The sequence below is a fragment of the Peromyscus maniculatus genome, chromosome 7 (assembly GCF_049852395.1).
Source record: "Peromyscus maniculatus bairdii isolate BWxNUB_F1_BW_parent chromosome 7, HU_Pman_BW_mat_3.1, whole genome shotgun sequence".
Taxonomy (NCBI): Eukaryota; Metazoa; Chordata; class Mammalia; order Rodentia; family Cricetidae; genus Peromyscus; species Peromyscus maniculatus.
This window is the reverse complement of record NC_134858.1, coordinates 34,906,028-34,931,875: the sequence shown is the minus strand read 5'-3', so window position 1 is coordinate 34,931,875 and position 25,848 is coordinate 34,906,028. Positions and strand designations below refer to the sequence as shown.

General features: G+C 41.3%; 2 protein-coding genes across 3 annotated transcripts in view; one reads left to right on the top strand and one right to left on the bottom strand.

The window, feature by feature from the left end:
• Siae (sialic acid acetylesterase) overlaps positions 1-12,681 on the bottom strand; it is a 40,198-nt gene extending 27,517 nt beyond the window's left edge. The window contains exons 1-3 of the mRNA XM_006997695.4: positions 12,534-12,681; positions 8,603-8,764; positions 1,730-1,908 (exon numbers count right to left, since the gene is read on the bottom strand). Coding sequence (XP_006997757.3) covers positions 1,730-1,908; positions 8,603-8,764; positions 12,534-12,600 — 408 coding nt within the window. The 5' untranslated portion in view covers positions 12,601-12,681. The remainder of the gene's footprint in view (positions 1-1,729; positions 1,909-8,602; positions 8,765-12,533) is intronic.
• A 49-nt stretch (positions 12,682-12,730) lies between these two features.
• Positions 12,731-24,120, top strand: Spa17 (sperm autoantigenic protein 17). 2 transcript variants are annotated; one of them, XM_042280651.2, is made up of 5 exons: positions 12,731-12,889; positions 14,485-14,665; positions 19,589-19,659; positions 21,363-21,440; positions 23,799-24,120. In XM_042280651.2, exons 2-5 carry the CDS (start codon positions 14,512-14,514, stop codon positions 23,943-23,945), a joined length of 450 nt encoding a protein of 149 aa, XP_042136585.1. In that variant the 5' UTR covers positions 12,731-12,889; positions 14,485-14,511; the 3' UTR covers positions 23,946-24,120. The 2 variants fall into 2 exon arrangements, with proteins under 2 accessions (XP_042136585.1, XP_042136586.1); XM_042280652.2 differs by having other exon boundaries at positions 12,875-13,192.
• Positions 24,121-25,848: the final 1,728 nt, after the last annotated feature.

Here is a 25,848-nt window from a genome sequence, read left to right as displayed (position 1 = left end):
TGTTAAAAGACTGAAAAATGTGGCTTATGGTACTATCGCACCTAAAATGCTGCCTAGCAAACTAAGTGCTTCGTTGAGAGAGAGAGAGAGAGAGAGAGAGAGAGAGAGAGAGAGAGAGAGAGAGAGAGAGAGAATTAACATGTATGTTTCAGATAGAATCCTCTTTTCTGTCCCCCTTCATCTCAGAGCTCTCAGCCCTGAGTTAATTCAGAAGATGCTCCAGAGAAAATTCCAGGCAGAGAGAACGTGTTTACGCTTAGCAATCAAGATCTGATTTAGCTTGACAGAAATTGGGATGGGATCCCTTGGCATAGTCTGCAATTGAGAAAGTTACTATATAGATACAAACAGATCTGGTCCATGCCTTCCTGTGAAAACACAGAAGTACTTAAAACATGAGGGAAAGCACTGCTTTCTCTAATGACTTAACAGTAATTCCACTTCTGTACAAAACCATGCTTTCTATCAGAATGAAACCTCACATCTGTGTCCATTCAAACATGCCAACAAGGTCCAGGCCAAGTTCAGCTTAATAGGCATTTAAATTCAAAATACTTCCATATAATTAACGAATTAAGGCAGGAAGTAAGAGTTCACAAAACACTGATTAGAAAAATTTATATACAAGAAATTAGATTTTTGAATTATTAAACATGGGTAAAATGAAGTATATATATATATATCAATCTTTATAATAGAATTGTTTAGCAATAGGTTTTCTTAAAGGGAATAATGAAACTATAAAGAATAAAAGCTATACAAACAAGCCAGGCAGTGGTTGAATATGCCTTTAATCCCAGCACTTGGGAGGTAGAGGCAGGTGGATCTCTGAGTTCGAGGCCAGCCTGGTCTACAGAGCTAGTTCCAGGACAGCCAGGGCTAAACAAAGAAATCCTGTCTCAAAAAAGAAAAAAACAGTCTTACAGTATATAAAAGTATTCTAGTTTATACTTTTTTAATGATTTGTTTTTATTTTATGTGCATTGGTGTTGGTGTTTTGCCTGCATGTGTGTCTGTTGGATCCCTTGGAACTGGAGTTACAGACAGTTATGAGCTAGCATGTAGGTGGTGGGAATTGAACTTGGGTCCTCTGGAAGAACAGCCAGTGCTCTTGACCACTGAGTCATCTCTCCAGCCCATCTAGTTCATATTTTTATCAAAGAGAGAATTGAAAGGAAAGCGTGGGTTGGTTGTACAGAGTCCTAAACCTCAAACTTAAATACTTCTCAAAAACAAAATGGCTAGTCAAGAAAGGCAAGAAGAGATAAATCAACTACAACAGAAACTCAGTTTAACCTCTTCAAGGAGAAAACTGAGCATATAAACACAATTAGTGCCAACCAGTAACTACTGATTTAATCAATAGCTTACTTCTCTAGGTTGTTAAATAAAATTATTTAATATGAAAGCACTCAGATTAGATCTTGCACATGATAAGTATTTAATAAACAGAGCGAGGCGGTGGTGGAGCACGCCTTTAATCCCAGCACTCGGGAGGCAGAGCCAGGCGGATTTCTGTGAGTTCGAGGCCAGCCTGGTCTCCAAAGCAAGCTCCAGGACAGGCGCAAAGCTACACAGAAAAACCCTGTCTCGAAAAAAAAAAAAAAAAAAAAAAAAAAAAAAAAACAGCCTTTCTTTTCCTTATTACTCTTTTTTTTCCTTCTCCTTCTCTTCCTCCTCCTCCCCATTATCATCAACATTTCCTGTCAGCTGAGACTCTCCAAATTACCTGTAACACAGTCATCTGCATGTTACTCTGCCCACTGCACAGCCAGACATCTCCAAATAAGACATCGTGAACCCTCAGGGTGAGACTGCTTGTCCCCAAGGTCTGTTGTGCCGTTACTTCGAAAGGTCCCCCGGGCTTCATGGGATCCAGTACCACCATCCAGGTGTTGGAGGGTTGTGCTGAAACAACAACAGACTCCAAGGAATTAACCAACCAACCACCGAAAATGAAGAAAACCCCGCACACACTCCATTTGTGGCCATGCCCAGGCTCTGTGACAAACTGTATTCAAAGCTATAAAGACTGGCCAAACTCCAGACAAGGGGGACGGGGCTGTCGAGAACAGCAGCCTTTTTATCTTAATCTGTACCAGTCCTTTCTTATTTTTATCTAAGGCGTTTACAAGAAAAATTAGTTACCCAGTTATAATCCTAAATTAGGAGAGACAAAAATACACATAGATTAAAATTCAAGGAAGGACGGTTAGTTAAAAAAAATTTTTTTAAACCCATAAAATCGAATTCTCATTACACTATCCAACTGTCAATATTACCATAATCTAATCTTTCTGATTTACACAGCACCCTGAACTAATTTGCAATTTTCCAATCAAATGGGAGCACAGGCTAAGAATCATTTCTAATCTGAATCTTGCCTTTACTAAGCAGGATCACCCTTGTCACCCCTTCCTCCTCCACACTGCTAACACGGCCAGTGGCACTGGGTTCTCCCATTAACCAGCAGGAGCATGGAGGAATCGGCACATCAACAAGTAGAGGGAGGCATACAAATTCATCTCCGTGGAAAAGATATTTTAACTTGCCCCATAGATTATTTCAGAATGACATACAAAACCTGAGGTTTGGGGACTCCACTGAGGAAAGGAGAAGCTATTAAAGATCCTATTTTAGAAATCCATAGTTTGCTCCCTGGAAACCACCCCCCCCCCCATTGCCCTCCTCCTCAGTCACTGGATCACTGCTGTCGGCGTCATACTCAGAGATTTAGGGAAAATGTCCTCCAAATGGTAAAAGTATGAAAAAAAAAAAAGAACCAGAAAACATGAAAAAGGTAGAATCGTAAAATATGAACAAAGAAAAGGCAGAGAAAACAAAATTTTCACATAAAAAATGTCAAACTGACTTATCAGTTGCCATCAGATCAATCTCAATTAAAAGGGAAAGAGAGACCTGGCAACAGAGCATTGTAAAGTTATTCTCCTAATCTCTGAAAAGAAATAATTACATAAATGCCATCCAAATACCTACTCCATGCTGGACACTGCCCGAGGCTCTTTCTAGACAACTAAGAGACAACTAAGCAGAAACAGATGTCCAGATGCACACTGGAAAATTCGGAAAAACTGAAGTCATAAAAGGTTGCTTGCAATGCTGGAGGAAATGTCTAAATGTTTGGTTTTCTGAAAAGCAAAACCAGCTGAGCTTGCCGCTCACCTCCAGAAGGTCTGCTAAGCCCAGGACCACGTGTTCACTATTGTATTTCTCTGACCAACAGCCAAGCATCAGCATAGAAACTGCAGAAAAACCACTGCTAAACCAGAAAAATCACTGTTTTGGAAACAGTGGGCAGCTGGTACAGACTGTGTCGCACAGGTGTGATGTGCTCCGTATGGCTCACGCTTCTGAACAGGCAGACGTTCCAATCTGTCCTAATACAGGCTTGCCAAGGTCTTTCCAGGCTTCCTGCACCGACACATCTCCCTGAGGCTCTGTCCTCTTGCCACCAACACTGCTCGAATGGGCTGATGGGGTCAACTGCCAGAAAGCCTAACACAGGACTTTCTTAGACTTCTGCAATCGTCCGCGCATTCAGAGGTATTAATTGGGTATTTTCCCTTAGCTTTTCAGCACCCATGGCTGGTGACAAAAACTCCTCTCCCCAGCCCTTCCAACAGGTGTTAATGTCTATGGTGGTTTGAGTAAGATTGGTCTCCCATAGGCTCGAATATTTGAATGCTTAGGAAGAGAGGCATTAGGTGTGGCTTTGTCGGAGGAATTCTGTCACTGGGGGTGGGCTTTGGTGTTCCAAACACTCAAGCCAGGCCCAATAACTCTCTCTTGCTGCTGCCTGCTTATCCAGATATAGAACTCTCAGCTCCTTCTCCATGTTTCCTGCCATGATGCTAATGGACTAAACCTCTGAACCTGTAAGCCAGCCCCATTTAAATGTGTTCCTTTATACGAAGAATTGCCATGGTTACGGTGTCTCTTCACAGCAATGGAAACTCTAAGACAATGTCCAACAACAAAAGACAAGAAGGAGAGAGAATTGGCAAAACAGCACCACCATCTCACCTCAGCCAGAAAAATGAATGGGCCTAGAACCTGGGGAACTCTGGACCTGAAGACTGAGCCCTGATCTCAACATCTTTTGTCCCAGAGAAACTTGCCTTCAACTTCTCAAAAAGCCTCCTTCTTGGCTACCTAGCCTAAGATCTTTGGATTTCTAGTGCTTTTCCTCTCTCATTTAAGAAAAGAAAAATAAGCCCTGACACAATGCTGTATAGGGTGACAAAGCAGGAGAAACTTGGTGTACAGCAGAGAATTCATGGATGGGCACACCCATTCAAGAGATGACTCACACAGATTATAGGATCTGCTTCTGTGTGTATACTGTCTGCAAGAAGGAGTACAGCACCTGGGATGTCTTAGACCAAGGGTGGGATTCTAAAGTCAGAAGCTACCATGTTTCACAAGGAGAACTGACTAGTACTTAGATTGTCAGGACAGGTTGGCTGATGGGGAGCATACCATAGGCCACTCGTGAGCTTTTAGGAAGTATGTTTACCCATCAGGTCTACTAGGATGGGTGCAGATAGTAAATCTGAGCCAGCAACCATAATTCACCCAACATCCAATGGGCTTTCTTCTGGTCCGTGGCCTTCTGAGACACAGTTGCTCTGGTCTTGCCTTCTGGACGACAGTCACTTGCCACTTTGTAAATTCTTGTGCCGGCCCTGGCCCAGGTTTCTCTAAGTTTTCATTTTCAACGCATTAAGACCTCTGCTTCCTTACATCCTTTCTCCTAGCATCTAGGAAGACTAATCTCCTTGCTTGATTATACAGCTACTTGGCCTGCATACATTTTTACCCAGCACCCCATCAAGTAAATGAGAAAGATAAACTCCAACCCTGGGCTACACTGAGCAGAAAGCCATGCAAACTGATGAGGGCTTTATGTGTTCACATGTAACAACATGTCTGGTGGCTTGCCCCTGACTATTACAGCCAAGGGCATACACAAAGAAAGAGCTCTCTGTCTCCCTTCTCTCTCCATCTTCACCCAGATAACTCTAGCCTCAAGATGGAAACCAAAATCAAAAGGATAAGATAAAAATAATTTGTGTAGAGATGATTAGTCCTAAAGTATTTTTTTGCTTTTCTTATTATTAATCACATCAAATGTTAATTATTTTTCAGATTATTGTGCCCAATACTAAAAAGGGAGACCGGATACCCACAGCCTTTATTTTCCCAGGAGGAAAACCCAGGGTTAAAAGAAACAGCTCTCTTCACTACTCCACACAGAACCCTGACTCGCCACCAGCTGTAACATGAGCCTGTGCCTTTTAAATGTGGTCCAAAGGTAAAGAAGGCCTTACTGCCTAAACCATCCCTTCCTACCTACATTTAATCTATAGCTTAAAATTTGAATCTACCACCACCAAATAAGAACAAAATAAAAATAGAACACTTTATGTCAATAAAACTGCTTATGAAAATTATATAAACTACAGCATGTTGTGGCAGACATACCTTAAAGTGGATTCTAAAGTTACAGGTTTGTACTCTCCTCTCCCCTCCAGAGCAAATAGAATCTGTGACGTGCTTTCAACCAATAGTTCTACAGCAGAGGAGAGGTGAAATGTCCCTCTTGAGACTAGGTTATATCACCTGAAGAAGGAAAGTCTATCTCATCTCAGTCAGAATGGTCATCATTAAGAAAACAAATGACAACAAACGCTACTACTAATGGAAACATAAACTGATTAAGAATCTATGAAATTTAATACACTCTAGCCAGGCAATGGTGGCACACACCTTTAATCTCAGCACTCAGGAGGCAGAGGCTGGTGGATTTCTGAACCAGGATAGTCTGGTTCTCAGAGTGAGTTCCAGGGCAGCCAGGGCTATACAGAGAAACCCTGTCTTAAAAAAAACGAAAGAAAGAAAAAAGAAAAGAAAATTAACATGCTCTGAGGCATTATTCACAATAGCCAGGATAAGAAATCAGCCCAGATACCATCGATGGAAGAAGAAAATGTTATGTACCTATATACAACGGATTTTTATTCAGACATAAAAAAAATAAAATTATTTCATTTGTAGGATAATGGATAAAGCTAGAAAGCATCATATTAAGTAAAATAAGGCAAACAAGAACAAATATCACATTTTCTATCACAAATAATCTAGATTTAAATAAAATATATTTAACATAATATGAGACATGAAAGCAGAATGGACTATTTGGAGGGAAAAAGGAGACAAGCAGTCAGAGTCAGGGGGCAGAAGATGGGTAGGGGAGTGAATATGAGCAAAATACAATGATACATATGTATAAAATGCCAATAATTAAATCCATTATTTCATATGCTTTCAAAGAGTGGACTGGAGATATAGCTCAGTTGATAGAGTACTTGCCTAGCACATACAAAGCTCTGGATTCACCTCAGCACCTCATAAACCTGGTGTGGTGGTTCATGCTTACAATCCCACCTTCAGGACAGTGATTATCAACCTTCCTAATGCTGCATCCCTTTAATACAGCTCCTCATGCTGTGGTGACCCCAACCATAAAATTATTTTCATCGCCACTTCATAACTGTAATTTTGCTACTGTGGTGAATCATAATGTAAATATCTGATATTTCTGATGGTCTTAGGTGACCCCTGTGAAAGAGTCATTCGACCCATAGGCTGTTGCTTTAGAACAAAGGTAGAAGAACAAGAAGTTCAATGTAATTCTCAGCTACTTAACATATTTGAGGACAGACTAGACAGAAATCACAGGCAGTCTTGCAATTCTTCACGTTTGTTATATCTCGCAAATTACAAAGAGGGACTGGAGAGATGGCTCAGCAGTTAAGAGTGCATGCTGCTCTTGTGGAGGACCTGAGCTTGTTCCCAGAATCCACTCTTATATCTCTCTATCCCTTCTACAGAGACCACAGCCATGCTCTCAAGTCAAGCCCTTGTCGTGTATCTATCTGCACATCATAAGAGCCTGCTAACAGCTGCACCAACCCTATCTGATGGTGGTCACGCCCTTTCGATCTGCTTGTGTGCTTTTATTGCTTAAAATCTATAGATCCAGGATATGTGTGCCTTAGCAAAGATACAAGTCGCCACATTGTCCCATCTCCTGTCATCTGCCACCAGTCACTTAGCCTAGTGTTCTAGAACACATCCCTCCACGGCGCTTCTCCATTGTTACACATGTACTCCTACCCCTTTGCCTATATCCAGGACGTTCCCTCTATGAATTTGTGCCTCTTCTTTCAAGGCTCGTCTTTAAGTGCATTAACCCTACCTCCCTGCTAAGCTCCCACACGCACTTCCTTACTGTGGCACATAGCTCACCTAGCTAGAAGTGTTCTTTACTTTCCTAACCTCCCCTGACCTTCAGGCTTCACTAAGGGGAGGCTAATCACTTCTATTCATCACTTTATCATCAGTATCTGGCACATAGTAGCGACTCAATAAATAGTTGAATATCTGGGTAAATAATAGTGGCAGTAATAGTAACAGTAATGACCACTCAAGTTAATGTGCCAAGCACTGTTCCAACAACTTCGTGTGTGTTTACTCATTTAGTCCTCATTATAATCCATTAAGAAGTAGTACCACCGCCAGGCAGTGGTGGCGCACGCCTTTAATCCCAGCACTCAGGAGACAGAACCAAGTGGATCTCTGTGAGTTCAAGGCCAGCCTGATCTACAGAGCGAGCTCCAGAAGAGGCACCAAGACTACACAGAGAAACCCTGTCTCAAAAAACAAAAACAAAAACAAAAAAAGAATTAGTACCACTTCTACTTTATACAGGGAAAACACACTGTCACTGAGATATTTGCTAATATGTCAAAATTATATACCCAGAAATGACCGTCAGAATCAGAACCTAGACAGTGGACTCCAGTGCCAAAGCTATTTATCAGATCTCCAATTTCACTCTTTTTTTAAATGTTAAGACTTTTTTATAAGGTGTGTTTGTGTGTGTGTGTGTGTGTGTGTGTGTGTGTGTGTGTGTGTGTGTATCCATGTGCACCATGGATATGCAGGTGCCCAGAGTAACCAGAAGAAGGCATGAGATTCCCCGGAGCTGGAGTTTACAAGGTGCTATAAGTCACCCAGTGTGAGTGCTGGGAACTGAACCCAGGTCCTTTGCAGGAGCAGCAAGAGCTCTTAACCACTGACCATTCCTCTCAAATCTAGAATGACTGGCTCTCTGGCATGTACAATTCAGCCCAAATATCATCTTCTGTGCAACTTTCCCATAACAACCAGGCTGAGGTAGATATCGCTCTTCTCTTAGAACTCCTCAGATAATATCAGTGTCCATCAAACTTCTGCATAATTTGTTCTGTTCAACAAGGTCCTTGGCAAAAGGAACTTTAAGCCTTGTTACTATTTGTGGTATCTTTGGTGCTATCCACATAGTAAATACTCAAATAACTTTGATGGTTGGTTGGATGGATGGATGGATGGATGGATGGATGGATGGATGGATGGATGGATGGATGGGTGGGTGGGTGGGTAGACAGCCTGAGCTGGAGCTATCAGCGTTTATTTTCAGATAATCCAGCAGGTGGCAGAAGAAGACAATAACTGAACAGAGAATGGGCTGCCTTACCTTTCACACTGGTCACTTTCTTCATAATGGTTTCCTGACCTTGGCACAAGGTCACTGTCACTGTGGCTCCAGGTGTACCAAAGCCCCAGATCACCGCCCCTGAAGGCTCCTTCTGCAGCACCATGTAATTATCGATGTATGAGGCAAAGCGAAAACCAATACCTAAAAACGTTGGCAAACACTTAGGAAAATATCATCAGGGAGATTGAGCACCAAGTGGATATGGTAAAACAGGAAGTAACATGCAGTCCCTATACAAAAGAATGAATCTACTCAAGCCTTATAATCTTCCAAAACTAGACCTTGTTGCTCTTAACTAGATAAGCAACATAAGAAGAGTTCCCAACAATATGCATCGCAGCTTAACATGGTCATTAAGGAAAACTTAGATCCCAAGGCAACAACCAACGTACATATTCTCCTTCCCTCCCTTCATAGTTCTTGATCAACCCCACACCCCACACCTTGCTCTAAAACTTGGCTCTAGCACTTAACTTTTCTTCTTCAAATCACTAAAATGCACCATCCATGTACCTCACAGATGGTGTTTATAAGAAAAACAAACCACTTCCTTCCCCAACTCTCCATCACTGTGCCCACTCCTAGTAGCTAGGAAGGGATAGAAGGAAGCCGGTCTCCAACACAGCTTCTCTAATGCTGTGCCCACCTTCATCTCCTCCTTTCCATCTTATCACCGCCAAATCCCTTCAATCATTTCTCTTGGTGCTTATTATTGTTTATTTTGTCATTGCTGTTCGGTTTATTTTATTTGGGGGGTGGGGGTTTTTTTGTTTTTATTTTTGTTTGGTTTTTGTTTGTTTCTGTTTTTGATGACCCGGTATACCACGCTTATGACTGTGGCAATTTATCTTCCTGGTAAGTTCAGATAAATTCAGGACACAAAAATAAGATCATGGAGAGGCAGAAGGTTAAAATCTCAGAGAAAAGGTCTTGTCACCATTTCACAGGCAAAGGAAAGAGGAGGCACACTTGCATATTGGATTCTGTGCTAAGAGTCACTAACAAGACTGAATAAGAATTCACTTTAACGAGATCATTTCTATTTTTAACCCACAGCCTATATCGAAGTACTTCTTAAATAACAAGCATTGATCCACATGATCCCAGTGAGCTCACAGAAATTTAACTAGGAAAATCATAAAACTTACATCCCAATTTGTCTCAACAGAAAAGAGTTGTTTTTTTTTTAAATCTCCAAAGAAAATAATTTACAAAATTGAGGGTTGTTTAGTTTTTTCACTTTTTTTTTTTTTAATAAAAGTGATAGGCAGGAAAGAGAATTAGAATTAACAAAGCCGACATTTTCCTCCCTGGAAGCTACAAAAGATGGCAGGCCCCTTAGGCTATTCTTAACCGGGCAGTAGCGCTAATGGGGGTCTCCTCACAAGCTTAGTGGCCTACTTATACTGCTCTTCGAGTACCAGACTCTAGTGCCTAAAAACCCTCAGCTCCCTTTCTCACTCGGGACTTCGTTTGATCACAAAGCCTCCACGGCACTCAAAGTTCATCCAGAAGGCCTAACAAGCTCAAGATGCACGTACCATGAGCAAAATACTCTGGGACCACAACATCCCAGAATTGCATAAGCAGGTTGGCAGCCTGCTGGGGAAACCAACCGGGAGGCATATGTGTGGGAGGGCCCTGTCTTGGGTAGATACAGAACAAAAGCTGAAAAGCAAATGCATAAATAAGAGCTAAGCAGAGAGAGGGCTGGAGTCAGAGGCATGGAGGGAAGAAAATGTTGCTTACATATTGGCGTGTGCAGCCAGGAGTCCATAGGCTGGGGGATGCCTTTTCAAGCCAGCCTGTGTTTGCCAACACACATTTATAGAACCTCTCTGTGAACGGCTTCACGATGAGCAAAAGAATTCTAGAGGTGGAAACTATCTGATAATAATAGTATAAATCGTGTTACTTACTGATCAAGAGATATAAACACATTACCCATCAAGGGACTAGGGCACAACTAAATTAAGCAATTTCTAAAGAATAGTTAGAACAGCTGTGAATTCAACAAATATCTCTTTGTGGATACCTACTGTGTGCCAGACACTATTTTACACACTGAGGCTGTAACGGCGAAGGGAAAATACTACCAATAATAGATTTAAAAAAAAAAAAAATTCTTGCTGCCAGGGATTTTGCAGTCTACTAGGGGCTTACACATGTGATGGCGTGCTTAAGATACTGGAGAGAGTAATTTTTCTGACTGGCCTCAGAAGGTAGTTTATGACAGCATTAGAATCCATGTCATCTAATTCCAAAGGTATTATAACTTCCCTTTTTGCTTCAGTTAGATTGTGACGATAATGCAAAGAAAAATTATATACTCTATCCTTACAAAGCTCGCATTCTAAGTTGAACAGACCGTGAAACAAACTGAGGAACTGAGCAAGGGGCAGAAAAGAATGGCGTAGCTCCAACAACCATGCATATTCAGACATGAATTTTTTTAAGGTGTTGGATTTCTCCCTTCCTTTGGGAAGTGAAGTAGAAAACAGGAATGAGCGCTGTGGGAAAGAAGCAATCACTACAAGCAGACTAACAAACATTTTAGGGGAGTTGGTTGCCTCTGATGGCAAGTCAACCGTCAACCAATGTACAACTGCACACTGGCAGTCTCGATAAAAGCCACCGAGTTGTAGTTCTCAAACTGGGTGGTGAGTTCCTAGGTAACTTTCATTGCTAAATGTAACTTTTTATTACATTATAAACATGAGCAAAAGGAGCGAGTTAACGGAAGGATATTAGGATATGCAAGGAAGAAGGGAGAGAAATCTGGAGCATGAATGGATACTGTCAAGTGCAAATCAAGGTCATGTAATACGGCCCAAAGGAAATAAAACAATGGTAGTAAATATGGCAAGCCTTAAGAGAAAAACTAAGAAAATAGTGGCTTGCTGTCTGTACCTTCTCCCTGCCTCCTATGATCGGTCCCAAAGATCGTGAGAGGGATGAGAAATGGGGACCGGCCACTACAGTGCAGTAGCTTTGAAACTCTGAAAACCCACGGATGGGCTGGGCCGGTCTGGTGCTTGAGTAGAACCCAACCATGCCGTTTCTTCTCACCTCAAGCTTCATTTCTTTTATTTACTGTGGTGAAGAACGTCCAAATTCCTAGCCTTCTAGCCAAGAGCTCTAATCCCACTGAGCTATAATCCCAACTCCCTAAATGTCATTTATTGACAGTCTTTGGGGTCCACCCTTGCAGTGATCCAAAGAAAAATGTGGGTGGATCCAGCATTGTCACTCTACTTTGAATGAACAGACAGACTGCTGTCTTCTGGTGTCTCCACTCTGACGGGCAATGTCCAGCTCAGGTTAGTCAGGTGACAAGCCCTGGCCTGCAGAATAGCCAATGTGAGCTAGTCCCCTCCCCAGGGTGATGAGCCTTATCCCTCCACCAATCTCTCGACGCTGCACCAAAATTCAGAGCTAAACCTTAAATTATTCTGAGCTAGTGAGGGGGATGTATTTCTTAGCCCTAATAACCACTTAAACTTGTGAAATTTAATTCCCTCAAGGCACCCATCCCGATAGAAGCCCTCCCCAAGGGCCCCGCTGAGGGGGCAGGTGCTGAAGTATTTTGGATGACTCAGTCACCTGTTTCCAAATATTATCTAACTAGCTTCGCCCCCTTCTCTCGGAGCTCTCCTGAAGGCTTCGGTCTGGGCACATTGGAGCCTCTTCAACTTGATAAACTAAAGTCTCCCTCTGCCCCCTTGGCTGCAAGCGAAGGACCGACCGTGGGTGGGGATCAAGGCAGCAGGCGGCCCCTCGGTACCTGCACGCCAGGCCTAGGTTGGGAAAGAACCCGTTCTGACTCAAACCAGACCTGGAGAGGGAACGAGAGCCAAGATCCTGCAGAGGACCTGAAAGGCAAAGGTCCCACAGAGCCGTGTCACCTCACCTGCACTTCTGCTGGCTCGAACGATTACGAGCAGCAGCAGGCCAAACACAGCCCCCAGGGAAACCATGCTTGCGGAAATCCGTGTCTAGTGCTGGACTCCGGACGGGGCCCTAGGCAGGGGCAGGGACGGGGGGCGTGGTCTGTGTGTGGGCGGAGCCTGGGCGGGGTCACATAGCGGGCCCCACCCTCGAGCTCTCAATACGCGAAACCATCCGCGGCTCAACACAGGGCGCTCTCCCTCTCCTCCCGGCCGCCGTAGTTTAAAAAAAAAAAAAGCAAAAAAAAAAAAAAACGGTTACCCAGCAACGAGATAAAACAACTGGAACCATCCGCACCAGCTTGAAGAGAAAGAAGAGGTGAGGCGGTTTCCCCCACTCCCTCTCCATCGTGGAGGCTTCGCCTTTTCCTTCGTGTGTCCGAGTCACTCGGCATCCCTGACACCCACTCCCTCGATTCCTGCAGCACACAGGGAGCCCGGAAAGCCCTTTCTTGGAGAATCTGGAACGTTAGGTCGTCGACGTCCCGCCCACGGTTTGACCTGTCTTCCCCCTCTACCGCCCGCGCTCTCCCGCCGGGTTCAGGGCTTTTCACAACCCTCGAAGATTCGATATTTAACCTCCTGTTTCCGCCCCAAAGAGAGAACGGGAAATCTCCCTCAGGTCAGGCCTCGTTAAACCTCCAGCCTAGACCCCTCCCAACGCCCCTTTGTGCCTCTCAGGGTCACAAACCCAATCCCTCCCCCAAGCAGCCGGTGTCAGCTACAGTTAAACCAGCCCTTGAATTTAAAAAAGTGAAATTTTATTCAACAAATTATAATAATTTCTAGAACCAAGACTAGGTTTGGTTGGTTGGTTTGGTTTTTTTCGAGACAGGGTTTCTCTGTGTAGCCCTGGCTGTCCTGGAATTCGCCCTGTAGACCAGGCTGGCCTCGAACTCACAGAGATCCACCTGCCTCTGCCTCCCGAGTGCTGGCATTAGAGGAGTGCTCCACCGCGCCCGGCTGACCATTTTGTTTTTTAATTTTAACCTTTAAACAGTTTCTTCTTAGCGATGTACAAGGGACTGACTATACTAGCTTCTCAGCAGTCATTATCTCTTAAATATTGCGGACTAGCAAAAAGAACCCTCACCTTTTAAGAACAGAAAGACGAACTTAATATCTAGTGAAAACTGTGGTTCTCTAACTTTTAAAAAAATTGATTTGTCGAAATTAGTGGATCTGCTTTTTTTTGGGGGGGGGGGGGTTGGAGACAGGGTTTCTCTGTGTAGCTTTGCGCTTTTCCTGGAACTCACTCTGTAGCCCAGGCTGGCCTCGAAATTTGAGATCCGCCTGCCTCTGCCTCCCGAGTGCTGGAATTAAAGGCGTGCGCCACCACCGCCTCCCGGCTGGATCTGCATTTATAATCCTAGAATTCTCCGGCTGTGGTGTCGCATGTCTTTTAATCCCAGCACTTGGCAGACAGAAGTCAGTGGATCTCCGAGTTAGAGGACAAACTGGGCTACATAGTGAGTTCCAGGACAGCCAGGTCTATGTAGAGACACCCTGTCTCAAAAGGAAAAACAAAACAAAACAAAAAACAGTGATTCGTTATAGAATTCAAAACCCTAGAAGAAATGTGTAGACTTGGTTGGAGGTGAACTTTGTTTTCATTTATTGAGTGTGCGTGGATGTAACCTTGGGGACACAGCCTGCCTATGGAAGTCCAAGGACAGTTTGTGGGGGTCGGTTCTCTCCTCCCACAACATGGGTTGCAGGGCTTTCATTCGGGTCTATCTTTACCTACTGAGATAGATCACCACCAGGCCTGGATCGTATGAACTCTTCCTTTGAAAGTCCAGACTGTGTCTGAGAAATAATTTGAGTTGTGATTGTGAGTTGGTTTGTCACAGCTGTGATTATGTAGTTTCAATTAGACACATTAAAATTAGATGCTTTTTACTGAATCTTCAGGTACCATAGGCAAGTCATTCCAAGGAGATGTCGATTCCCTTCTCCAACACCCACTACCGAATTCCACAAGGATTTGGAAATCTTCTTGAAGGGCTGACACGGGAGATTCTGAGGGAGCAACCGAGCAACATACCAGCTTTTGCCGCAGCGTATTTTGAAAACCTTCTAGAAAAAAGAGAGAGTAAGCTCTTTTTTAAAAAAATAGGAATTTTTAAATAAACTAAGCATTTCGTTATGGTAAAACTTAGAATTGAGGAATATACCTGTCTCTGGCCTGTGATCTCCACACGTATGCAAACACATGTCCACACACCCCAGCACACACACACACACACACACACACACACACACACACACACACACACGGGAACACAAAAAACATACACATACACAAAAAAGAAAACAGCAACAACAGAAACTTAAGATTGTGTTCATTATGCAGAAAGCCTTTATGAGGCAAGTGGTTTCAAACACAGTTCTTGCTGTGAAACAGTATGTACCAGTTCACTCCCCAGGCCACTCTCTCGGCATGTCTCATCTGCCCGGTGCTGAAGGAGGTAGATCTGTTCTTAGGCATCTCTCCTAGCTGACTGCCTGCTCTTCCTGAGAGGATAATTTGCAGTTTTCTTTAAATTTTGATTCTTCTCATTTGAAAGTATTATAAGTGTTATAAAAATAATTCAACCCTCCTTAGATTAGATAAATTGGTTTTCGCTGGGGTATATGAAACTGTTCTTCAGCGAAGGCACAGAAACAAACTGCTTGGGCAAGTGAATTGCCAGTTGGGGAAGGTAATTTACATTCTATATACTCTCCAGGTCCCATCCCGCATAGAGACTAAGGTTTATACTAACAGTAACTATTTGATTTCGAGCCAAAGTGAGTTCAGTTCATAAATAGTTTCCAGATCCCAGCCTTGAAGATTCATGACTCTGAGGGTCTGACCCAGTGGTCAAAAGGGGAATGATCACAATCCTAAATTTGTACTGAGAACCTGCTCTTGCCTGAAACAATCATCGTATATGAGCTTTGTTATTATTACTTTGGGCAGAGGAGACTAGAAACAGCCCCAGGCAGGCAGACACTCCTTTGTAAATCATCTTACAGAGGGAAGAACCCAGAGTGAGGCTAGAATATAAAACAACTCCCATCCACACCAAAGAACTCCACCCCTGTCCCTTATGATCCTGCCTTTGAAGAACTCCAAATTTCACCGATTTCCTGACTACTGCTGGTCTGTCCCCTATCTAGTCAGGGTGAATATTTGCTGCACAGTCTGCAACATTAGAGGAGAAAAGCTATTAAAACCGTTTAGTTAAAAGTAGTAGTTTTTGTAAACATGAATTTTGTTATTATAATATTAATTTTGCAGATTCATGCAGTAAAAATCTTTGGGCATTTGTTTAATTTTAGAACGTAGGAACATACCATTAAAAAAATATTTGAGTCACTGTTACCAGGTCACAGTAATAAAAACAACTGGTGACGAACAGCCCCAGAATACTGGCTCTCTGATAAACAAATGACGAAAGCCATTTGAAAACAATTAACCACCACACCCACTTCCACCTATGTCGACTGAACGTGAATTTCCAACTGATACAGTGTAAGAATTTAGCCTTCCCCAGCAAAGCCAAAATAAATCATCGTGGATTTCTAATCCAATCTCCCAGCCTGCAAGAATTCCCTTGCCACCATTTTTTCACAGGTGGTTATTAGTCTTCATTTTTGTGGCAGGAAACCTGTTAATAAACAGTGTGAATGGTCTCTCAAATCAGTAGGAGAAAATGAGCTCTTAAATGATGCTGAGATAAAAATGGAAAAACAAAATAGCATCAACTCTTTATATCATACATCCAGATAAATTATAAATTGACTCCAGATTTAAATATGAAAAGGAAACCATATCGATGCTAGGAGAAAATGTAATTCATCACCTAAGAAAACACCTGGTTTGCTAAGTTGGCTTCCTTGCTTCAAACCCCCAAACAACAAGGGAGCAGATGGATAGAACTGACAACAGAAAAGGGCAACTTGTATGTGGCAAAGCACAATGAAGAAAACAAAAACACAGATAACAAACTGAGAAAAAAAATGCTTGCAATTTATGTCTCAGTAAGTTAAACCTAATAAAGAGCTTGTAAAAATAGTGTGTCCTAACTCACTAATACCAAGAGATATCAACAAACAGTTCGCACAAAGGCAAACACAGATAGCCCCTAACCTGAAAATGTGGTCAAACTGGACCATAATAGCAATTCAAGTCAAAATGTCACTCAACTGGGGATAGAGAGATGGTTTAGGAGTAAAGAGCACTTACCGCTCTTCCAAAGGACCCAAGTTCAGACAGCAGTCCCACTTCTGGCCACTCACGACTGCCTGTGACTACAGTTCCAGGGACTCTGCCTTCCTCCTCGTTTCCGTAGGCACACACACAAATACACATAATGAAACGGAATTACACGGAACCGCCATCAGCCACTCCTGCCTCATACTGTCAGAAAGCCAAGAGTTTGACCGGACAGTCTGTAGATAAGGCTGAGAGAAATAAGCCCTCACACCCGTTCCTACTAGAGATGGAAAGCAAAATCGAAAGGAAGGAATTCTGTAGTATCTGCCACAATTCCATATTTATTTAACCTGTAGCCCAGAAGCTCCACCTCTGCACTTTTCATTCTAGCATTGTTTGTGAAAACAACCCAAATACACATATTAGGTGGCTTTTGTTTCGTTTTTTGTACTGGCCCAAACAACAAGGCAAATCAGTCCTTAATACCTCTAAAATTGTCAACCAAAATATGCCGTTCCTCTTTTAAGTCCATTTAGCACAGGTACTTGTGACAGTAATAAAAGCTGACTAATGTGGAGAGTTATTCCAGAAACTTTGTAACTGTTTATGAGAGAACACACCAAGTAAGTATGCTACTGTTGTTGGGAATGAAATTTGGAGTGTAAGAAAAGAAATTATAGTTAGTTTAATAAAACCCTGTAATCTTGAACCTGAATTTAGAAATACTGGTGTGATCTTTTCTCTTTAGTAATGGAAGCAGCTCAGAGTGAGGCTCCTGGTGAAGCCAGAAGACCCACACCGTGGAAGGACAGGACAGAATCCTGAGACTGGTCGTCTGACTTCCAACCGTGTGCCATAGCATGCTCGTACCCATACATATATAGAGACATGCACTCACATACTCACGCCTGCACCCACTGTTTTAAAATGTATTTTTTAATGGAAGTCTTTTCTGGCTCCCTACATTTTGAAACCTCAAAATCATGACTGACTAACTGTTAGTGGCTAATATCCCTATATTATCATCTCTGAATACTATTTCCCATGAACCAAACTTGCAATTAGTTACATACATGTGGGATAAATATGTAAGAATAGGCTGACCATCTTTCCATCCCACAAAACAAGCTCCTAATGATTTTTAGGATTGCTAGCAAAGGCCTGAGGAGCATCCAAGCACATGAATAAGCCATCACTGACCAAATTTTGGACAAATTGAGGATCAAGAAAAATAATAAAACTCCATGGACCAGAATTCACCCAGGTTACTAAACATTTGTGAGCGCATAATGCTAAAATCAGTCACAAAGAAATCATCATCAGGCCACCTACGAAAGTACTGGGAGCCAGCTGGTTATTCTGAAAGCTGGTAAAGGAATCAAACCTGTAACCTTCTTGGGTTTTTTTGTTTGTTTTTGTTTTTTGTCTTTTTTCTAGAGACAGGGTTTCTCTGTAGCTTTGGAGCCTGTCCTGGACTAGCTCTGTAGACCAGGCTGGCCTCGAACTCACAGAGATCCGCCTGCCTCTGCCTCCCAAGTGCTGGGATTACAGGCGTGTGCCACCACCGCCTGGCCCTTCTTGTTTTTGTAAGAGCCATATTTCAAGGTAACCAAATGGTTGACTATTTCCTTTATTGGGTCCACCCCAAAATAAGTACTGATTAATTTAGAATGTTATCAGTTTGTACCCCTAAATAAGTTCAGGAACAATCATCAGGGGCCTAAAAAATTATTTAAAAACTAAAGAGAGCAGGATATGACTTATCTTCTGAGATTAAGTACCACTACCAATGAGTATTCTTGCCAAAACAATCAAACCTAAATCAGATGAAGCCTGCAAATCTAACTACCAATCTACAGGGAATTCAAGGGCAAATGACCCTGTTAAAATCCCTTGTGTGGAGACAGTCGAAAATATCTGCACTGGAAAATTCCAAAGGAAAACTGGCCCAATTTCATTAATAAATAAATTGCACAGTAAAATAAGGTGGTGGTGAATTTTCCACTAAAAATTCTTTAAGGCATAACAAAAGGCATTATGTGTCCATTTTGAGGCTCTGATAGGATCAAGATAAGTATATTAGACAATGGGGACAATTTTGGATAGTTGGCTAGATACAGGATGATTGTAAGGAATTGTTAATATTTTAGATATGTTAATGATACAGGCTTATATTGTAAAGACTCTTTTAGAGGTACAAATTTAAATATCTGTTGATTAATTAATAACGGTATTTGGGGTTGGCCTGAAAATAACCAGAAGAAAATGTATAAATAAGATAAGAAAACCATGATTGGATCATTGTAGCCTCTATGTAATGTGCACATGGGGCCTGTTAGAGCATCCTACTTTGGGAGTATGAAATTCTTCATGATGGAAAACTAAAGAAAATTATCTTTGGATGGAAATACTTCTTGTACTTCTTGTCTATGTTAACTGTCTCTAATGTGTCTCATTTGAAAACTTTTATTTTTCACTTTTCCAGACTCCCTGATTCCTTACTGTATTTCACATACTTTTATGCAGTTGCTAATGAGTGTTCTAGGTGTCTATTTATTTAGAATATTGACACTTGTTCTTTCTCTCTCATTTCCTTATGAGTAAATGTCTGTGGAAGGCTCATTCAGTGTTAAACTCGTCGTCATAATTATTATTTAGTAATTATTTATGCAGCACTGGGCTGTTCAATGTCAATAAGATTTTTAGCTGTCAGAAAAGAACCTCTGATTTGAAACAAGAAGCTCGTGTTCCTGTATTGTTCTAGATTCACTATAATGAACACAAAATAAGTATAAAATTATTTTTGTTATTTAGAAACCAACTTTGATCCAGCAGAATGGGGGGCTAAGCTAGATGACCGCTTCTATAACAACCACGCATTCAAGGTATAGTCCTATGAAGCTACCAAATTTGGCTATATTTTTCTATCTATAAAAGAAATTATTATTGTCTCCCCGAATTTTTGAGAAGTGTGTCAAACATTATTAATAACTTAATAAAACTTCTTTATAATGAGAAATTATCTTCTGAACTATCTGAATTGAGTACTGATCCTTCACATGAACTTAAAGATGACCAACAGGAGTAGGAGCTTGATTATCACACAGTTACTCCCATCTCTTATTCTTTAAAGTTTATTGAGCATCACAAGTCAAGAATTATATCTCATAAAATAAAACATTATTAGTCCAACTTTTTTATTTACATATTGCAAAAAGACTAATTTGAATTAAATATAATGGTAATGGTACACGCTTTTAATCTCGTGGCTCAGGGGCAGAGGAAGGCAAATTTCTAAGTTTTAGACCAGCCTGGTGTACAGAGCAAGTTCCAGGACAGCCAGGACTATGCAGAGAAACCCTGTCTCAAGATAGCAACAGCAATAACAAGAACAACAACAAAAAGACAATAAATTAAATTTTTTTTAGAGTACTACTCTAGACAGCTGAAAAATGTCATTTTCTCAGATGTTAAACTCCAGAGACATTGGCAAAGTTCAGACTTCAATGTAGGCCAGTAGATTTGGAGAATGTCTTGTAGAAGCTGTTACTTTGCATTCAAAAGTGAATTTCTGTCCATGTACACCTGCTGGTATGAGGCTGATGCTTTTATTTCTAGTTTTCTGACTATCTGCACTCATGGGTTTTTGGGGGTTTTTTTAGTTGAGATCAAAGAGATAATGTTGAAAATGTTATGCCCTTGTGTCACAGAAAATTCAAGGTGTTTCTTTTACTTTGGGTTTCCAGAGTTTTATGTTTTTCCTTTAATTTACATATCTTCAATTTTCCATTTTCCGTGTTAAAGCCTCTCTCTTCCTGAAGGCAGTGAGTTAGCAGTGCCTGTATTTGGTAGGAGACTGGACTAGTCATGTCAAAACAGACTGAGCTGGCTCCTTCTTTATGCATACATCTTTTTCCAAAGTGAAACTCACTTCCCTGGTTTAATATACTATTGATTTTAATTGCATAAAATAATAGTTGACATTTTCATGAATGCACGTAAGGTGCTTTGATCAAATTCACCCTCTATTACCTCCTCTTCTGTACTATTGACTTAGTTTTTATTCTATAATTATCATTAAAAAGTCAACCTGGCCGGGCGTTGGTGGCGCACGCCTTTAATCCCAGCACTTGGGAGGCAGAGGCAGGTGGATCTCTGTGAGTTCGAGGCCAGCCTGGGCTACCAAGTGAGTTCCAGGAAAGGCGCAAAGCTACACAGAGAAACCCTGTCTGGAAAAAAACCAAAAAAAAAAAAAAAAAAAAAAAAGTCAACCTGGCTTCATATTATGGAATACAATGACTTTTATTGCTATTGTAGAAACTATAAACTTTTTCCCCCTATGGTCCTCAAGATTTATTACCAAACCTTATCAGCTTTCAGTGTGAGGCAGTCATTTATCCCTTGAGTTTTCCTTCACTTCCATTTATTGCAAGACAAATTCTTGTTTAAAAAAAAAAAACACTAATATATATTTAATTTCCCATGCTTCTCAATACCTTAGCTTTCCATTTCCCTTAAGCAGAATAGTCGGTCTAAGAGTTTGCTATCTTCAACACAATGCCTATGTGGCCCTCTTTTCTCTTTCTAGGACCCAGAACAAACTGAGAAATGTGAACAAGAAGTGTCCAAGTCACCTGAGAGAGAGGAAACACCAGTTATGGCCTTTGTATGTAGTATTTTCCACTTACTTTTGTATTCCTACACACAATGGCATCGCTAAGTTTAAAGTTGTGCACAAAATATATATCAATGTTAGTTATATTATTGAAATTAGAATTGTGCTTTCTAGATAACATCGGTGATAAGCTGGCAGATTATTTTCATAAACTCATTCTTCCCTTTAAAAATCTAGATCAGAAATCTTTCCATGGGAAAGGACAGACAGCTGAACTTGGGCCTCTTCTCATCTTTCATATTAATATTCCACTTGGGGAATTTTTCCACCACGTGTTGCTGTTGCCACCCACCACACAAAGGCAAAGGTTAGAGATAACTAAAGGAAAACACTTACACACCACCAAATAAAATGGCCTTACACAGCCTGGCTTACTCATGGTCCCTGCAAGGTCTTCTATAAAAGTGCTTTCCTGCCTTGATATTCTCCATCCAAACCACGCAGAAATAGGAAAATCCACCCTCAAAGATACTGCCTCTCTCTCTCTATTCAGGGGTGTGCTAAAGCCGTTACTTGGAGACAATTGTGCACAGTGCGACAAACTTCATTTGGTTACTTAAAATCGGCCACCTTAGGGTCTTGAGACTAAGGTAAACGCTACAAACCAGAGCTTTGGTGGTATTTTAGGAGGATAATATTGTTTCGTTCTATTATTTCTCTGTAGAGCCAGTTAAACATTTTCCAAAACATCATTGCCTGCACTCTTCATAGTCCAAACTAAGAAAAACCAGGCTTTACGAGGCAATGGTGGTGCATGCCTTTAATCCCAGCACTTAGGAGGCAGAGGCAGGTGGATCTCTGTGAGTTCAAGGCCATCCTGGTCCACAGAGCAATTTCCTGGACAGCCAAGGCTACACAAAGTAACTCTGTCTCCAAAAAAAAAAAAAAAAAAAGGAAAAAGAAAAAGGAAAACCAGGTTTTGTATAAAAGAATTAATTCTGTACAATGTAAGGAAAACCAGGTTTTGTATAAAAGAATTAATTCTGTACAATGTCAGAGTTCAAATGTTTGAGTTCTTTTTCATGTCTTAGTATCTCAGTTAACGATATTGATACCTAAAATGAACAACACCCACTCAGACACAACTTTTCCTTACATTATTTAACTATTGTAGAATAATACTCATACAACCCAATTAGTCTAACCATGGCATCAGATGTTGAAGGAATTTAGGGAGTACAGAAAGAGTCGTTTCCTTACTTCTCTTCTAAAGGCTCTTTTATAAGCTATTCCAAGTTTGTGTTACAGTGCCATTAATTTTTAAGAGTAGTTCACTTGTCCATATTGGAGAATCCTCTCAAAGAATTTTATGCCAGTCTGTTTGTATTTAAAATTCTGTTGATAATGGAGGGGATTGAACATCTCAAAGCTCCGTCAGTAGTTGACTGAATGACTAAATTAGGACAGTGGAACACAGTGGCCATGCCCCTCCCATCAAAACTGAGCAAAATTATGTATGAGATAACAGCATAGGAAAGAGAACCCAGATATGATGTTTCACGGGAAAGTAACTATAGAGCATTCCAATTAGTGTGGTCTTGTTTTCAAAATGAAAAGCAAATGTGTCTTCATGTAAATGGGCTCATCCATAAAAGAGATTTTGGAAGGATGTATAAGCATACACAAATACACACAGAGACATGCAACCTAAAATAATGGTTACTTTTTAGGAGCAAGATTTGAGGATGTGAAAAATGTTTCAACTTTTCACTACAAGTGATTAACTTGAACACTTTTAATGTGTGTTTATTATCTTTGTAGCTTAAAAAAGATACATTAAGGGTTATATATATTTTCAGTTCTACATTTAGGATCCATGAATTTTGCCATCTATAAATTATACCTAAATTTAAAAGAAAAAGAAGAAACTGTATGTCACTGTTTAGCCAACTCTGATAAACCCAATATTAGTAAACTGACTTTCTTTTTGATGTTCCACCTCTAAATGTATGGTTTTAATTGTCTAAACATTTAGAAATTAGAATTAACATCTTAATCCATCTTATATAATCATGATTACTTCAAAACAGCACATGTACTGATTACAGACACAATGCTATTTCTCAGGAAACTTTAAACAGGTACTATCTGGGAACAAGAGAGAAGACGTTGACAACGATCTTGTATTAAGTCGTATTAAAGAGTGGCAAGCTGAATCCCCGCTCTTTGGGCATTCAGCCTTTGTTACACACACAATGTGACAATGTGTAAACACCACCCCCGCCCCCAGGAAGCAACAGACCTCAAATAGTTGCATCTAGAAATTAGTTAAATCTATAGACCCATTTCTGCAGCATCAAAAAGGCAGCATTCTGGAAAAGTCTCTCACTTTCTCTCCTTTGATTGAAGGAGTCTACTGAGGAAGAAAGAGAAAAGGAGGAGTTCGCTGCTGTCAAAATCCAGTCAGTCTTCCGGGGACATCAGGCCAGAGAAGAGGTAAAGAAAATGAAGTCAGAAGATAAGAGTGAACAGGCGAAAGGAGAGGAAGACAAGTGAGGACACTGGTCCCCCCCCCCCCCCTTAGAAAACACGAAAAGTACTCCAAATCCATCATTGTTGTGATTGTCATTTTTTCCTCAGTAAGGGAAATTGGATGTTGTGGAATAACATTTGTTGCTGCTGTGAAAATCTGTCGTGAGCATTTGTTTAATAAACATGCCATTGAAACACACCCCTTGAAGATTTCCCTGGGAACAGGAGAATTGTCTCTGCTTGTCCCCAGCCAGTGTATAAACACCTTTGATATCAGCATCTGAACAGTAGTACCTGAGGCTTCAGCCTTGGGTTGTGTGGTCTGATACCTAGTGAGTAAAGCCGCTCTACCCCACTCCTGGACACTGGCTTCAGTTCATGCTTCTCTTCTGCTGGTAACCTCACTGCCTTTTAAGTATAGTCTGCTTTCTGTTTTTTATTGGTGATGGTGGTGGTAGTGAACCCCAGAGCCTGGACTGAGCTATATACTGAGCCCTGAGTTTTTGTTTAATAGTTTGAGTTGTTATAAGAATAAGTAAAGATCCTGCCTTCCTGTAAATTGTACCCACTGATGTTTACTTGTCATAACAAGCAATCATTCATTGAAAATGTATTGCAGACCATTTATATGCTGGATCAGTGGTGAATATTTACTGCTTTGACCACACAGCTTACAGTTTTATTTTGTGTTCTGTCTTCTTGAGACAGGCCTTGAGTATGTAGCCCTCCCTGAAAGTCTTTTTGCATCCCTCCAGCTCCAACCTTGTATAGGCAACTGCCACTTAAAATTCCTATTGGGGTGTCAGGTTTCTCAAAATGAACTTGCCCAAACAACTCCTGATATTGCCATCTCCAGTCTGTAATTCTTTTGGTGGTTCCCACTTTAGAAAATAGTGTTCTATGTCATCTGGAGAATGGTCTATGATAGCCATACTTTCAGTTTTGAATGAGTGAGTTTATTAAGTATATAGTATGCCTAACAAAAGAATAAATGGGGATGGATGACAGAGGATAAATGGATAGACAGACAGACAGATAGAAACTGAATGCTTATTAAAACATGTAGCAGAAATCAACTGGTAAAGCCCCGTTGAGGCAGCCGGCTAGAGTTCCTGACAGAGAACATCCTGGGCAAGAACAGCATCCCCTGGTGAGGCTTCTAAGTGAAAGAGCAAATAACAGCAGGTATAGATGACATCATCAAAGTGGGCATTCATGCTATCCAGCAGAAACCAACCAGAGAAACTCAGGCTACCAGTTGGAGTTCCCAGTTGAGCTTCCTGTCCGTGGATGAGATTTCCCATGGCTGAACTTGTGGATTCTCCTTATAGGGTGGGTAAACAAGGAAGCAGAGTAACATCTGTTGGAGGCACTTCACCTTCTATCTGGCTGGTTTCAGGGGAAAGTTTTTACTCTTGGGCTGTTTTGAGGTTCTCTTTTCTCCCCGTCACATAGGTATGGGGCAGCCCATCCTCAGACAAGTGGCTTAGGAAGGACACTTTTGTTTTTTGTCTTTTGCAGACAGGGTCTCGCTATGTAGCTCTAGCTGTCCTGGAACTCACTCTGTAGTCTAGGCTGGCCTGGATCTCATAGAGATCTGCCTGCCTCTACCCTCAGAGTGCTAGGACTAAAGGCGTGCACCAGTACACCTGGTTTGGAGGACACTTTTGAGACAGACATGTCTGAAAATGGATGTTGGGGCAAACCAGCTTCCAGTGCCAGCTTCTCAGTGAATTCAAACAACACATGATAACTTACAAATATAACGTACATTGCAAATGGCCACTCCTGTCAGGGTGCTGAAGAAAGAAGGCACTCCAAGATGAAATTTTAAGGCCTATGTGGCAGCAGGAAGGTCCAGCCTCTCTGATAAACTGAACCCCAAACAGCCATACAAAGGCATATTTATTGAAAGTTACACAAAGTA

What these genes read in the sequence shown, in the direction of transcription:
- Spa17 (XM_042280651.2), top strand. Translation starts at nt 14,512, where the DNA reads ATGTCGATTCCCTTCTCCAACACCCACTACCGAATTCCACAAGGATTT. An exon ending in CCTTCTAGAAAAAAGAGAGA is followed by an intron (nt 14,666 to 19,588) that starts GTAAGCTCTTTT and finishes TTTGTTATTTAG; the next exon opens with AAACCAACTTTGATCCAGCA. An exon ending in ATAACAACCACGCATTCAAG is followed by an intron (nt 19,660 to 21,362) that starts GTATAGTCCTAT and finishes TTCTCTTTCTAG; the next exon opens with GACCCAGAACAAACTGAGAA.